This window comes from Dermacentor variabilis, chromosome 2 (genome assembly GCF_050947875.1).
Source record: "Dermacentor variabilis isolate Ectoservices chromosome 2, ASM5094787v1, whole genome shotgun sequence".
NCBI lineage: Eukaryota > Metazoa > Arthropoda > Arachnida > Ixodida > Ixodidae > Dermacentor > Dermacentor variabilis.
In genome coordinates, this window is record NC_134569.1 from 75,201,125 (window position 1) to 75,218,135 (window position 17,011).

At 41.5% G+C, this 17,011-nt stretch overlaps 1 protein-coding gene across 3 annotated transcripts in view; it reads right to left on the reverse strand.

Moving 5' to 3' along the window:
* LOC142572106 (adenylate cyclase type 1-like) overlaps positions 1-17,011 on the reverse strand; it is a 234,123-nt gene that overhangs the window by 15,062 nt on the left and 202,050 nt on the right. For all 3 annotated transcript variants that reach the window (XM_075680972.1, XM_075680970.1, XM_075680971.1), the window contains exons 14-21: positions 15,691-15,786; positions 12,363-12,631; positions 11,182-11,302; positions 9,964-10,083; positions 8,595-8,741; positions 6,660-6,758; positions 5,578-5,695; positions 654-778 (exon numbers count right to left, since the gene is read on the reverse strand). In XM_075680972.1, coding sequence (XP_075537087.1) covers positions 654-778; positions 5,578-5,695; positions 6,660-6,758; positions 8,595-8,741; positions 9,964-10,083; positions 11,182-11,302; positions 12,363-12,631; positions 15,691-15,786 — 1,095 coding nt within the window. The remainder of the gene's footprint in view (positions 1-653; positions 779-5,577; positions 5,696-6,659; positions 6,759-8,594; positions 8,742-9,963; positions 10,084-11,181; positions 11,303-12,362; positions 12,632-15,690; positions 15,787-17,011) is intronic.

A 17,011-nucleotide genomic window follows, 5' to 3' on the forward strand; every position in this document is an offset into this window, starting at 1 on the left:
TTGTGGAGCAACATGAAAAGCTCCCGATACAGCTTTCTGTCCCTCAATACATGCTACATAAATGTGTTTTTCCAAGCGTGAAAGAAGCCCGTGAATACACACAAAATTTCCACGCAACTGGCCGCTTGAGGCACATTGCGTAAATTCGCGGGCTTCTTTCGTGCTTGGAAAAACAGTTTTATGTAGCACACATTGAGCAACAGGAAGGGGTTTCGGGAATTTTTCATGTTGCTCCTTAATTTTCTCATTGACGCTTTTCATGTAATTATAATATTTTAGAAGTTCATTAATTAATTCAGGTTAATTATGTATCTACAAGCGAAGACAAACAACATTACCTTGGTTCTGTTCAGCTACGTGGTATTCGCATATTTTTAATGCTTGGCTAATGTTACGTGAGACACCCTGTGTATGAACGGCATGTGCAAATGAACATGGATAAAGCATTAGTTACAGAAAAGAAAATTTTGAGAATACAAACAGAATGTTCTGGCTATCCATGCCTCATGGATATTCTCCCATCAGTTGTTTTTGCCATGCTTTTGGTCACCAGTTGTTTTGGTAAAAAGATGGGACGCAACTTTACTTCTATGGAACTTGCACTTTTGCAAGCTCCTGCGCTACACATGACCTCCCGAGACACTCAAATTCACCTGAGTGTGATTGGGCAGGCCCGTGGAATCCATGCGGCTGGCCACATTGACTGTGTTTCCCCAGATGTCATATTGTGGCTTGCGGGCTCCAATAACTCCTGCCACTACGGGACCAATGTTGAGCCCTACAAAATTCAAAAGCATATACAGTTAAAACCTCCATAAAACGAAGTTGGTAAAATCGGCCATTTGCTTCATTACATCAAAATTTTGTTACATTTAAATTCGCCCATTTGTGCAAATAACCACAGTCACCAATGAATTTTTCTTAAATAGAAGGGGCCGTAAAATTTCCCGCATTATCAGACAATCGGAGAAAGCAAACTTGAATGAGAAAAAAAAGCTGTGTCGATGGTATCTTCACATTGGTGGTACAAAGCGAAGCCAGCCACACTTTCTCGTCCACTCTGCCCTCGTGGCTGATAGTGTCAAAAGGATGGATGCGCTCTGTCCTGTTGCCTTCTTCTTTCCTTTCTGCATTTCGTGCACCAAAAATAATTTTTCCTTGTCTAAAGGCTGATAGAGACGTGTCGCCTACAGTGGGACGAACCTATCATGAAAGAAGCTGGCAGCGGGGAGCGAATGTTTTACCTGCCTCTTGCTTCAATGCATCTCTGAAACTCGACATTACACAACCACCAGTACCAAACATGCAGGAAGATAGCGCACATGATGTCACGCCATATCAGCACGCCCGCTCTTTGTACATGTGGCAGATTAATTCTAAATAAGGGTGCGCAGGCTGCTATGCGCTCAGCCGCACTGACATTCATATATAGCCACCACGGCGATAGAAAAAGTTGCAGTTTCGCCCGAAAGGCGAAGCATCGATTGGATAGCAAATTAGTGGACAGCTATACGAAGTCAGGACAGTAGTTTTATCGGCCGTACAAGCTTGTAAACATAGGCCTACACTAACTAAATTAACAGGCATGGTGTCATGTGCCCACAAGCAAACATAAACACATCTCACTCGATCATCACGGAAACTCGCTGTCAAAATGCTGCAGTGAGAAAACACGGAAGCAGCAGTGAGCGAATTAACTAAGTCATGAAAACACAGCACAACGCTGACTCTGCACCCATCGCAGATGGCAGCCGGGAGTGTGTGCGGCCACCCGGAGTCGAATGCGCAACCCCTCAGTCCCCTACCCCCGAAGCCTTGCTTGTGACAGAAGGCGGTGCGCTTACTCTATGATTTCGGCTGTTGCACGCACAAGATTGAGCCGCGATCACCGGTTCACCCTCATACAATCTCACTCGCACACATAGCACACAGGGCGCGGTGACGTCGACACCAACGGCAGAAATGCACCTGGAGTGTCCACATAATTGCCATCGCAATAAAAAGAAGACGCTCACCAACCAGCCCCTCACTTCATCCCCCTCCCTTCCATTGCACGTGCTTGATCGAGTTACTACAAGCTCGTTCCCCCCCTTTCCCTTGCTCCTGCGGGAAGATGGCTCATGCTTTCACTTGCACCCAAAGCATGCAGTGCCCACAGCGCTGTAGGATCTTATCGCACTTAGATTTTATATGGAACATGAAAGGGCACTCGCTCCTGGTCGCACGGGGTGCGATTTGAGAAATGCGTTTGCAAGTAGCAGCTTGCAATTCACCCATTTAACCATTTGCATCCGTGGAATTTCTTCACTTTCTCAGTATTGCTTTGCGATGGTAGTGAAATTTCATTTTGTTGAAATCGTGTGCAAACACGTTGTTATAGTGAGCTTCTAAATGCATAGTGTTCTATGGACAAAAAGTTATAAAAAGTGAAATACCTTGTTATATTGCGAATTTCATTATATTGAATTTCATTATATTGAGACTCAACTGTAATAATGATGCAAAAAGTTTAATAATAATAATGATGCAATAATGATGCAATGTTTTGAACAATAATTTCATCACAAGTGTGAGGTTGGTTACAAGTGGGACTTGCGTCAAAGAATGAGTAAGAGTGAATAAAAAAATGAGAAGTAACTGTCGTTGAATAATTAGATGTGATAATGTTAACATTACAAGATGTAAAGACAGCAGCGTGGATGAAGGACCAAAGGGAAGTAAACATATTCGAGATGACACAAAGAAATGAAACTAGGCAGGTCATGTGATGCATAAAACAGATGACTCATGATCTGTTAGAGTGACTAAACGAATGCCATGGGAAGGGACCCGCAATCAAAAGCGACAGAATTGTCCAGCATAGGTTTGGATTAGTTGAAGCAGGGCAGGAGCACTTGTAGACCTCCGGGAGAGTGTCTGCAATGTACATAATTAAGCTGGCGATGGAAATGATGAATGAGAGTGCAGGGGAAATATTCTGCGAGTGTCCGCCTGGTGGACATCTCCATTTCATCTGCTGATAAAAGTGCTCATTGGCTGGGAGCACCTGTCTCCTTGTGACGCATACTCCAGCCGAGCCAACCAGAACTTCAGCAGACAACATGGACACGTCTACTGGGTGGACACTTACAGACTAACCCCCCTAGGACTCGATAATTTGTCCTTTGCGTATAAAAGCATACACCTCATAGAACGAACAAGTACTTTATGCCGAGCTGGTGGGTCACCATAAGCCGCCACCACCTCAACATGAATCTTTTTGGCATTGTGTCCCTCTAAATGCGGAAAGCAGATCACTGCTCATGCTCCAACCAACGTTCCCGATAGAGATTGCCATTCTTATTTTGATGCCCTGGTAGTGTTCTGTAGTACTATATATAGAGCACAACTTTTATGTTTCGCACAAACTTTATGAAAGCACCTAATAATAAGCCAAGTCACAAAACACACTTGAATAAACACTTATGAGAAACATAAAATGAACTGTCTACTGTTCTTTAAGGTAATCCCATATTATAGCACAATAGAAAGCCTTCCATTCAAAGTGTCTAAATGTGCAGTTGTTTCTTTAGAAAGCAAGTAAAAATTTTTATAACAAGATTTATTTATCTGTGTAGCCTTCTCAAAACTGTGTACGGATGCATGCACCAGCGTTTACTGGACACAATGGTAATGCTGGTCAAAGCAATGGCTAATTTGTGTTAAAGACTGAAATTATGACCCCAATAGCCGTCCTCAGCATGTAATCGATTGCATACGTCATTAATTTTTTTTTCTTAGCCATGCGTGTTTTTTTCAGGTGCAGTCAGTGTAGTCTGTGTCTTTCAGTCAGCACTGCTACTGAAATGCAAGCCTTTTGTGCCACAGTCTAGCGGCTATTGGGTTAAGCAAAGGCACTGTGACAGCACTGATATGCTTTAAAAGTGCAATGAACTTTTGACATACTAAAAAAGAGACTCTCGCATCACTCCACCAATGCTACTCGCACTGTTGCGTGTCGCCATGTCAAGAGGGCGCCCTTCTGGACCCACTCATCCAAGGACATCAAGCGGAAAATCAGAGAGGCTGAAATAATCTCATGGGTGGCGGCAATGGAAAAAAAACCTGCCTTGAGTAACTACTTAAGAGGAAAAAACGAAATCAGGAAAGAAACAATCTGTGATAACTCACAGGGAAGCTCATTACTTTTCGAAGCAAGATCGGGATGACTCAGAACACGCACCTATAAAGCGAGGTATTGGAAGGAAGAAGAAGCATGTGCTTGCTGCGGTAAAGCTAGGGAATCTATGGAGCATGTTTTATGAGAATGTGAAGACATCTACCCAGCGGTCGATTTAGGCACCACTGGCCTCTTTGAAGCCCTTGGGTTCAGTGAGAGCAGTGGAAAAGTAAACATGTCCGTAATAGGCATTAGTAAGAGGTGATTGGAGGATTGATGGAAGAAAAGTAGGGAAATGACAAAAAAACGGAGACATACAAAAGCACAGTTCGAAATAGGAGACCAGAAAATTTGGTTGTGGGAGTTCATAGTGTTCTTTTTTTATCTTTTTTTATTGTTTAACCTAGGCAGGACATTAGGCAGTATAATAACAAGAGCTTGGTGGTGCAACCCACCGCCCCGTTCCAAAGGGGAGGCTCATAACATCCATCCATCCCCTCCATCATGCACCACTGCATCTGTCTGAATGAAGGCAGCACCGCTTTTGAACACTTTTACTGAAACTAAGAAAGAAGCTACTCTCCGGCGAAAAGGAATGTTAGCAGCAGAAGCAGCTACGCAATTTCAGGTACTGCATCAATGTATCTGAGCAAGGGAACACTCTCCTTGCACAGTTTTTAGTTCGTGTGATGGTACATTGTTTGGTTTACACTGCTTCTCCATCAAGCTATTCAACATGTCATTCTCACACTATTTTCATGGCCGAAATAAAAATATAATTCCTTGTTTAAGGAATATAAAAGCATGTTGTTTTCATCAATGTGACACACAATCTTGTCATTCCCACCACAATCTAAAGACATGATCCGAGTTGTAGACGGTCCCATAACGTGACGTTGGCAGATTTAACTTCTCGAATACGAAGTAGGTGAGCTTACAGAAAGTAGATCTCAATATGTCAGAAAGGATGAGAAAACAAAAGACAGGTCCACATTGTCTTGTGGATTTGTGCAATATTATAGAGTTTCATCCTGTATTTATAAGTACAATACTATTTCACAAAGCTAATATTTGGCACCTGCAGCCAAAGTCCAAGAGATAATCACACTGTTATATATCATTTACCTGTGCCCAGAACCAATCCGAAAAATGGCCATTTTTATGTCATTCAATCACAACAAAAGTGATATATCAAAGTATGTAGTGTTGTTATGCCTAGCTTGTACTGTGTTATGTCATAATATATGATTAGGATCTAGAGGATGACTGCTTGCACATCCTGCAAGGCTTATATTATTAAGTACACCTTTACTTTTCAACAACTCTATCAGTCCAAGAGCCTGTTCAGTGACGTGGTTAAATGACAATGATGTGGTATGAAAAATGCACTGAGATAAGAAAAGAGATATCAGACTAACCAACACGAAGCATGAAGTTGTTGTAAGAATTCTCATTGATGTCAGCAAGGCAGTCCTTCATGGTGAACACAAGCTCTGCCATGGTACTCATGTAGCTGGCACCAGATTCATGGTCATCCTGCACAAGGGGTGGCAATGCCCACACAAGTATTAATTACTCTTATGATGCAAGGACATGTGCCACTGAAATTTTCACAAATGCAGGTCTTGCTGTGAACCTTCAATCAAAATGTCGACAAACTTACAGATTTTGCCACACGGATTAGTACAAGCCAAACCCAGACACTTTTGGCACTGGTCAGCATCACTTTGCGTGCAACTTGACGCACAGTGCCTGATTTCACAAGCTGCAAGCTACTGTTTGTTCTCATGTGCCTGTATGATGTGCAAGTACAGTGTTATTTACAGTCAAACTGCATATTGACATAAAAACAACTGCCATCTTCCTTAAACGAAACAGCATTTGACATAGAAACTCTTTCATGATTGATTGATAAGGGGAGGGTTACGGGGTTCTGTGGCCACCCCGGAATGATTGCTGCAGTGATGTGCCTTAACATCCCAAAGCAGCACAGAGTTTATAAGAGATGCTGCAGTGTAGGACCTCCAAGATTCATTCTGACCACCCATGGTTCTTTAATGAACACCGTGGTATGTGAGTAACTCTTGATGCGATATGATTTTTTGGGTTCCTCGAACACATGTGGACAGTTTTTTTAATTTTTGCACATTTACCATTGACACTTACAGCATTTACATTTACAGTTTCTGCTGATCTTAGTTGTAAAAAACTAGGCTGTAAAATCTGGCAGCAATGACAGGAACAAAACAGTCGGCAGTCATCAAGAGGAAATCAGGTCACATCCTAAAGAAGATAGGGCTTATCAGTTATTCAACACACATTAGCAGCAGTATCATAATATCTGGTGACTAACACTGAAGAAGTCCAAAGAAATCGCCTTGACAAATCTCCGCATTCAATTTTTGAGGACTGTTTTCTCACTTAGTACACCATAGGACCTTCAGGCTCATTTATGTGGTTGATACGATAAGGAAACAAATGGTCAAGAAAGCACGCTCACCCCGATTCGTGCATCAGGCATGAGCCCAATGGCGGCCATATATGTACTGCCAGTTGTCTTGATCTTGTCAATGGCTCGGAACTGTTCACCATCCAGCAGCTAAGAAAAACCCAAACAATTGTTGTGACCATCAAAACAAAGAAACAGTAAAAGCCTTTCGAATACTCTTAGACAAACTGAGCACTGTAGCAAGGCCACACGACATAAAAGTACAGAAGGTGGAGCAACTACATGCACACCTTTGCTGATCAAGCAGATGTTTTTAAATGTGCACCTACGTGCACGCGCACCTGCATGTATGCAAGCTCACTCACAACAAGCCAGGCCTAATACAGAGCGGTACAGTCGACTTCCATTAACTCAATCCTGAAGGGATCGACTAAATGGATTGAATTATCTGGCAGGTCGAATTAAAAGACACAGAAAAAACATCAAAACACACCGCTGATTCATTCGGCAGTGGTTCCCTGATTCTAACACACCCCTGAATCAAACATACGCCCACTTTCTATAGGTACAAAGCAGAAAAATAACGTAAATATAACAATAAAGCTCTTAAACTAACTGAAAATCTAATGTGCACCTGGTTTTTTTAGCAAGAGAAATTGCCAAGGGTCTAATGCGTGTTGCACAGTGACGGCCGGTTTTCTAAAGTCAGTTTCGTCGCAATGCAGCCATGTTATGCGGTAAAGCATAGTATTGCTGTAAACGCAAAATTTCTTTCAATTTTCCTGAAAAAAGAAAGCAGAAGGAAGAAAGCGGTGCATTAGAATAGGGTAACCACCTTAATCTGACATTGTGGGCTACCGTTATTGCTTGAAAATCTTCCTAGGGCAGGTCGAAAATAGGCACTCTCAATTGGAGATGACATATGTTCAGCAGTTACACTGTTCCGTAAGTGCTACCAAGACACTGCCAGTGAAGATGACGACAATAGAGATGCTGCCAATAAAGGGGCCGCTATTGGGGGTCACCGTAGGGGTCAGGCATAGGGGTCAGGCATAGGGGTCAGGCATAGGGTAGGTATGTTCACTGGTCAAGTTAGAATTATCAGGCGAAGGCCCCTTTTAGGATCAAAATAACGAAAGTTTGGGCCCATAGAAAAGCATAGGCGCTGGCAGGGACTGTTGGACAGGGTTGAATTACCAGAAACGTTGAATTAATAGAAGTCTACTGGATCGCTCGTTTAAGGCAAGTATTTTTTTAATGGGAAAAAGGTGCTTGTTCAGAGATGAAATGAAAGCAAAATTTTCTTCCATGAATTTCGTGTCTGCAATACTGATGACGCCACTGTGATGTCGCTGGTTTCAATGAATTTGGTTTACTTGAGCTTTTTTTGCTCAACGGAAGTGCACAAATGTTGCCTACAGATCAGACAGAAGACAACTTGCACAAAAGTAGACACCTAACGTGTGTTTTTTGCAGCAAAGCCACAGTCAACTCTAATTCGTTTTGGTTCACAGCTCACACAGGAAGAGTAAAGATAAAACTCATGCACACCAAAGTATTTTTATCATGTTAAAATCTCAACTTCATCAGTCAACATGTTGAGCAGACGGTACCTGCAAATGTAGTATACCTGGCAAGCGTAGTGACACCACTGATAGTTTATTTAGTGATTTGGGTCACAGATTCCAACTAAAGTCAATGGTGTAGATACTATCAGTTGTGTATAAGAAAAGTGAATTGTAAAATATGGACAAGAACATATTTCCTGCACTGTGCACATGGTAATTTCAGAATGTAATGTAGCAGTACATCCTAAAGGCTCACTAGCCCAAGAACTCCAGGCTTAGTTGAATCTCCACCAAGTGTAACAGTGTCACACACATTGGTGAAAGTGAAAACAGAGATGTGGTACGTCTTGCAGTTCACATATTTGCATCTCGATTTAAGGTGACGTTAGTACATAAGGCAAGAAACATGGCACATTACCTGGTCAAACTCTGCAATGATCTCATTCAGAAGCCTCAAGCACTCAACACCTTGATTATTGCCATCCAGTTCTATGTAGAACTCGTGGAAGTTTGGTATTGAGGCAAACATGACACCTACACGGCTGTAAGACTGATGGTACAACTCCTGGAAAAAAAGAAGCATAGCAAGAATATCATGTCTAAGCTTACAGGGAATAAAAAATGACAGTGAACAGACAATACAGCTGGAGCGTGACTACACTTTTCATGATGCAATGTGCACAACGTGTGGCAGTACAGTGGAGACCAGAATTATTGGGAACAGGCAAATGTGTGGCTTTATCTCCGCACCATGCCTGATGGCGCTCTGGGGGCAGTACTGGTGGGTGTAAGGAATGCAGCAGAGACGGACTCTACCGCATCATCTGCAACAGCATGGAGTGTTGTCTGACATGCTATATAGACAAGTTAACTTGTGCACTCTAAAGATTTCCCATCTTATATGTTCCCCGCTGCTCGTAATCTAAACTTCAGTGCCCGATGTTCAAATTTTTTTTACTGGGAATGGATAATTCATGCAGCCTTGGGGCACATGTTCAAACTTATCAGACAACATAGCATAGGCAGAGCATGCTGCACTCTTTGTGAACATGTAGTGTGTCTACAGTACTGCCATGAGCACCCACATTTATCACGATATGATGATTAAGTCATGTGCATGCCTGTTCAAGCTGCGTTTTTGCCCCAATTGTAGATTACACAGCATTGCACACTCCGCTGACATCACTATATGTTCTCCTCAAATTTGTGACAAACGATTGGCAAACAAGCAACTTGAGTCAGCTGCTTATGCAGCAAAATCGACTGCATACAGACTTAATCCATTACATAGACATCTGATTCCCTGCGTGAATGAAGAGTTGGTGAACTGAAGGCAAATCCTAAACATTCTCAATGCAAAGACATTGCTATACTTTTGTTTAACATTCATCATTCTAGCAGATATTTGCATTTGCAGTTACAGTGGCAGAACTTTGAATTGCTGAACAAAATGTACTAAGTAATGTATTGACAAAAGGAGTTGTGCAACAAAAGTCCATACACGGTGCTTTTCACATTTTATGATTGTGAGCAAACAACTTACTTACGCCCCTTAGAGATACGTAAAAAATATTTGCAGAAAGCTTTTTTAAATTTTTTTAATTATTTTTTGCAAGCTTTAAGAACATTATTATTACAGAAAAAGTAATGAACCCCTAATTCCCTTAACTACTCATTATAAGCTGCTGTATCTCACTTCATTTTTTATGTCAGCACCTGTTGCCAAGCACAAGCTTACTGGTAGCCTATCAACTGCGTGCAACCACCTAATATCTAAGTAATCATACCATGTTATTCCTTAGCTGATTGTCCAGAAAATGAGTTGCCACGTGCGCAGGAAGTAGGTTGAATAATATTCTTCGATTGCTGCTCTCTAGGTCGTGCATTTCCTGTTTTTCTTCATTGGCCTAGAACGAGAGGGAAAATTTTACACAGAAAGGCAGAGCTAGCATGCTCCAGCCTTCTACTCTGCAATGAGGATAGGGACAAGTAAAGAACGGAGTGATGACGATGATGAAGAGAAGGTGCGCCTATATATGTGTACAACTACGTGATGCCGTGGCATTCTTAAAGGCAGTGCATCCAGTCTGGCCTCTGATAGAGCATATAAAATTGTGTTTATAATTAATGATGCACAGTTTGGGTGAATTCAGTGAAGGCAAGGGCCCCAGAACAAAGCCTTCTGATGCAGTGGCCCAGAAAGGTATGCAAAGAAGTATAGGTATAGTGTGATTTGTTTCATATGCTATACAAAACATAAAGAACGAGAGAATGAGCCAATGTTAGGCACTTTGACAAGGCTCTGATCCCCTTTGATGTAAACAGCAAACAGTTTAAAATAATCAAAGCAGTCAAATTAACCACATTTGATGCAGCCTAGTCTAATGTACCACATGATTGATGACAGTATCGGTATTCTATAACATTGTCAGCCAGAAACACTTAATGGTTGGTACAATACAATTTTTACCCAATGTTGGTTCATTAAGAAACATTGACCAGCTGTCCTGGTTGCAAAAAAAAAAAAAACTGCTGTTTTTCATAGTGACATTATTGTAACCTGATTGACATGAGTTGTAAGCTACAACAATGCTAAAGTTTAGTTCTGACATTTAAAAATACATATTTTACATGTTCACCATTTGTGCTTCCTGGTTACATCTTTTCTCTGTGGTCCCATAAAAAGAGCTATTACATTAGCATTACAGTGGAATATAGCTGCAGCAAGATTTACCTGTTGACAAATGTGCAAAAAAAAAAAATCAAATTTGGAATATAAATGAAAGAGTTCCACTTCACAAAAAACACTTGTTCTTTTTTTTTCTATATTAAATGACCCTGCATGTGTAAATTACTCCATATTCATAATATCTCCATGTGATCTTCAATAATTAACGTTTTAAATATGTACACAGCCTGACACGCTGTCATGGTGGATGTAACATTGGAACAGTCAACGAAAATGAGCAGAATGAGACTCTGCGATAGTAAACGTCCTTTGTTACCTGCAGGTTCCAGAGAAAATCGAGACGAGCTGTCCACTCTACTTGGCGACCATGGATGAGCACGGCCATCAGCATGTGGACGATTCCCACCACAGCTAGTACATGCAGGGGTACCAATGTGCTGCACACAATGAGACAGAGGTACAGGTGATGACTGAAAAATGCAAGCAATTGCTACACCATATTACCTGATTTGGTTAACATCATCATCATTCTTAATCTCGTCACTCCATGTAAACCAAGGCTCGCCTCCACAACTTAGAACCTTTGCTTGGTTCCCATTCTGTTACTCTGTAAGACGATTCTGAGCACGAGGTCGCGGGATCGAATCCCGGCCACGGCGGCCGCATTTCGATGGGGGCGAAATGCGAAAACACCCGTGTGCTTAGATTTAGGTGCACATTAAAGAACCCCAGGTGGTCAAAATTTCCGGAGTCATCCACTACGGCGTGCCTCATAATCAGAAAGTGGTTTTGGTACGTAAAACCCCAAATATTATTATTATTATTATCTGTAAGACGATTGGTTATCTGGTCTACACATTAAATAAAATGATGAACTCCACTTCCTCCTTTTTGTCTTCAGATAGAACCTGATTTTTTCAATGTACTTAACGCTGAACCATCAAAAACATACCGTAAAGCCCAATTGCTTCCCAAAAATATCCTAATTTCTTCACTGTGGTCGCACATGCCATCATATCACTTAATGCACAACCTCTGTGCTTAGGTGCCTGTGATCAAGGTGACCAAAAAGGGAGGCCTGAGGCTGAAGCCAATGTCTCTACGTGGGGATTGTGCTTGCCCTGACAAATACTGGTCCCCTTGTTGAAACATTGTTAAAATGTTGGTTCCAGCCTGAGGCTTACCTTGCCTGGCCACTGTTGCTCACTTCAAATCTATATGTTCCTGCAACCCTTTGTGTTCAGTTTATTTATTATGTGCTCAGAATTTATACTGCCTTGTATTCTGTAATCATTAAGTTTCACTCAATCTTGATTTATTCACAGTATGACATGCTAAAGACATTAGGCTGTCAGTGAACACAAAGAGAAATAAATAAAGCGCAACATTAACAGCTCAGCGCATGGCCAGGTACCTCGTACTACACTGCTAAATCGAGCATTCAACATTCACACACAGCAAAGAGAAGCGAAGAGGAGCAAAGGGGTTGAGTCTCACTGGGCATTTTGGTCATAGCAGAAGAAGACTTGCGCATGCGAGATCTCGACGAGGGCAAGAAAGGCGATGCCCATGGGGCAGAGCAGCAACACCTTGACCAAGAGTGGTAGGCGCAGGAAGGCTGAGGCAGGCAGCAGCGTCAGCAGGCAGCACACCACCAGGTACTGGGGCAGCGGGCACAACCGATGTGGCCACTCTGCCCCATGAGGACTGGCAGGCAATGCCGTCGTCTCATTGGCTTCCTTGTGGCAGTCAGCCATACACGACACCTGTGACACAAGAGGACGGCAGTGCGGGGCCTTGAGGTGCGAGGCTCAAATGAAAACCAGATTTATTCTAGCCACGTCAGCAGGCACCGATAACACTGACGCACCTATTACATAGACGAGAGGCACAGCTTGCTTTCTAAAGTTATCAGACCACTGTGACCAATCTATTAAGCCACCAAACCAGAGCAATAAGACACATGAGAAAACCATTAAGCCAGCTGTCCTTTGTGACAGTAGGTCAACCTAATGGTGGCACGGACAAGTCAGCAAGCAAATGCACAGGTAATGCAGCAAGATGCTGGTGCTGCTTCTGTAATGATATCACGTGGACCACTGAAACTGCTAGCACCATGCACAGTCAGCAGTTGACCATCAGGTGAACATCTTGTACCACCATTAGTTGGGGGGTTTAGCGATGGGTGGGGATGAGCTTCTAGGCTAGGAAAAGTACTAGGTGCACACAATAGGCACCAAAGTCTTCGCATCTGACTTATAAAGCACTGATTGACTTGCTCTTCACATTCACAAGAGGTATGTACTTCTTTCTTAAGCTTTGTTCTACAATGCTTACAGCTACGTTTCCACAAGACATAGAGAATGTGTTTTAAGGGTACATAAAATCATGTTGAATGTTTTAAGGGTAGGACCTATAGGTAGTAGACAGAATGGGGGCCAGCTCACTCACTTAACCATTTGCAGTCATGTGCTTTTACCCAATTTGTGGTTCTTCCACTCGGGTGCTGTTTTGCACATCTAGACACCATGCAGAGAAAGCACTCAGGTGAACAAATGCGTGCTAAGCAACTTATTTCAGAAAACTTATTTATTCCCGAGGATCTCTATGGTACTTGAGCACTATGTCTTAGTGCGCAAAACACTATCCTGAGTGAAGGTCAGGATTTGCACTGCAGGTCTGTGAGGTTTCATTGTCACTTTCTTCTAAAGTTCTCTCATCCGAGGATGTTTGACAAACATCTGGATGCAAAATATATTCATCCACGGCACTACTAAAATCATCTTCTGATTCACTGAATTCATCTGCATTTAATTCACACAACGCACGCGCATGAAACGTCGCCATCCTGTCGACACTTCATGGCACAAATTGCGCTAAAATTTCTTCGTGCACAGAAGAAAAAAAAAGGTGCTGCCCTTATTTGGAGGCTTTGCCAAGTGCACTGATTAGCTGGAAAAGTTCCCGAGAGCCAGCGCTACCAAACCAAATAACCAGCAAACGTGAACATGTGCACATCGAGTGCCCCTCAACAACTGACTGGGACAAATATTTTGTGTGTTGGGAGAAGCGCTACGCATGACTGCAAAGGGTTAAAGAGACACTAACAAAACAAATTAATTTAAACTGTACTAGGATATTATGTTTCTGTGATAGCAAAATGTCCACTCTTACCATGAAAGCAGTACTGGTAAGCCAGAAAGGACTCAAAGAATGGCGGCACCACCACCATGACGTTAGTGCATCAGCTTGCCATGATGTTATGAATTTTGACATTGTCTACTGAAGTCTAGACAATTGTTCAATGGTAAAGCTTTTCTAAAATAACAAAAGACCTAACTTAGCAAGTTTCAAGGACTTTTCCTCCCGCAGTGAAAATAACTTGACATCCGTCATGGCATGGTGATAGAGCAGCACTGAGGTTTTGTCGCGAAATTGAAAAAAAAGGAAGTTTCACTTTCATCAAGCAACCCTTTCCTAACAAACAAATAAAAATAGATTACTGAAACAAAACCTTACCAGTATAAAGCGATTCAGTGTTGCTCTTTGGTGAAGTTATCCCAGAGTAGTTTGCTGTTATATGCTGCCTACGGTGCAGTTACAGAGAATTAATATATCATTCGGCATTGCCCATTACACACATTAAACAGTTCACAAGACCATTGTAACACTACACTTCCAGCCCTATTTACTAACTAAATATTTGCAGCAATGATGCTAACATGAGGAAGATTCTGGTTAATGAAAATAGCTACCCCTTATCTGACGATAACTCAAAAGCTTATTGCAAAAAAAAGAGTTATGTTCGCAAACCATTGCTTTAGAGAACACATCAATGCTAAACATGAGAAAAATAGCACAAGAATATGTATTCTAAGGAACAGCTATTTACTATTGGCGTTGATAAGGATGAAACTGCTTGAGAAATCAGTAATTCTTTAGAAGAACACACTTTTCATAATAAACAAGGTCAAGGTATCAATAAATGATTTACTACAGTCTATGCTCGTTACAACAGACCCGGGTACAATAGACTTTTGGATATAACGGACCATATTTTAGCCCTAGTTTATTCTGCCTATTTTATTAATGCAACAAAGTTCGCTTTTAATGGACCACACTACAACAGACTATCAGCTACAGTGGACTAAATTAGCGGCAATATTTTTCAAAATTGGGCGCATAAAATGTACTTTTGCCGTGTCGACATGGGCTGACAACTGACTTGTGAGGGTCGGCCTAGGATCGCGGCTCAATATTGCACGCGAGGCACAGGGAGGAGGGGGGGGGGGGGGGAGGACGTGAGAGAGAGGAGCAGTTCAACTCCGGCGGCTGCTGCCTACGACGACACCACCATATCTTGAAAGCGATCTGCGATGTGGACAAAGTGCGCACCCGAGCGGGCGTTATATCTTCAAAGCGATCTGCGATGTGAACAAAGTGTGCCCAGTGCCAGTAGCTTCGTGTGTGCTGTGCTTTTGGCATTTAGTTCACATTGAAGCGAGACACAGCACGAAGGTCAATTTGCTCATTGCTGCTGCCGCACTTATCTTGCTTAATTTGCTATCGTAATCGATGCCTTGCCTTTCAGGCGAAACTGCGACTTTCTTTTGTTGTTTTTTTTTTTTTTACTTTGAATGTTCGTTACTTACTCCTTGCAATATTGTTAGACATCAGGACAAAAGTTTCGGAAGTGAGGCGTTTCGGATATTATGGACTTCGGATAAAATGGACGTTTTTTGTCGGATTATCAGAGTCTGTTGTAACAAGAGTCGACTGTATTATCTAGGACTTAGCATAAAAAAGCATAAGAAGGGTGAAATACCATGTTGACTTGGGCTACAGAATAGATGAGCAGCAATGAGAAGATTGTGATGAACATTCGCAGAACGAAATTACGGCTGATGTCCCAATGGATGCACTGCAGAAAAGAGATGGACAAGAAAAGTATGCACATGCATGTATGTATATTATGTTTTGTTATATACCCTTTACATATACTTCTTTAGTCCTTCTGTGATGCCACCCTTACCCAATGCCTCATACGAGGCCTGTAAGGAAATCTTAAATAAATAAATAAAAAAACTAAGTGATACCACAATTATTGGTTTCTGCTCTGAAGTTTTTTGAAGGTGCATTAAAAAGAGTTCAGAGTCATGCCACTATGATGTACAACAGTAGCTTGTGGTGACAGAGGTATCAAAAAGCATGTTTGGCACAGTCGGAGAAGTCAGATACATCTGCTGAAACCATATGTGAAATATGTGATCAAGCGTTTTATGGAAGGAAAGGGCACATATGATTTAATATTACGCAGTGTTTACTTGTAATTTGTACATAACAGCATCACACTATATACAAGCATTAGAGTCAACATTCAAAGCATCTTGGGGCTGTAAGAAGATAAACTGAAACGTTGAGGTCTCTGCAAACAGCATTCCTTTTTTCTCATTTAAAGCCTCAAATGTCTACAGAAATGGTCATAGTAAATGTAAATTAAATTTGCAGTAAAGTGCACAGTGATGATTTGGAGGGGTTATGTTGTACAGTGGAGGGTTTAACTAAGGAAGTGTAGACTTCAACAATACAATTGCTAAAGTTATTTTCATTAAAGGATGTTAGCAATGCAATCCTTTTAATGGGCTTATTAATGCCTAATTTTGCTACTTAAACAACAGTTACAATTTAAAGCAGCCTTTCTATATACTAGTTACTGTACAGCTAAAGCAATCTAGCCTTGATTTGTTTTCAAAAATTTTGAAAATCCTAGAACTGCTGTTGACCACAGACATCTATGGCATTATTCCACGACAAACCAAATCACAGATAAGGGAGGGTTGCTCTGCTTAAAGAAGATTTATGAATGTTTGTTGGATACTCAGAACATTATATTAAGTAATTAAAAATATTGAAATTATATACTTATAATAATGTTAAGATAACGGATATGACAATTCACACATTGTGATACCTACTGTGCAAAAATTGTGAGTGTAGCAACATGGGTATATAAATAATGATGTCTCACCCGTAACTAATCACGTCCTTAAATGCTACCATCTTTGCTTCAATCTTAATTTCTTATAAATAATTAACAAATGAAAGGACTCTTTTTGCATACATGTTACTTGAACAGTATGTGGCTT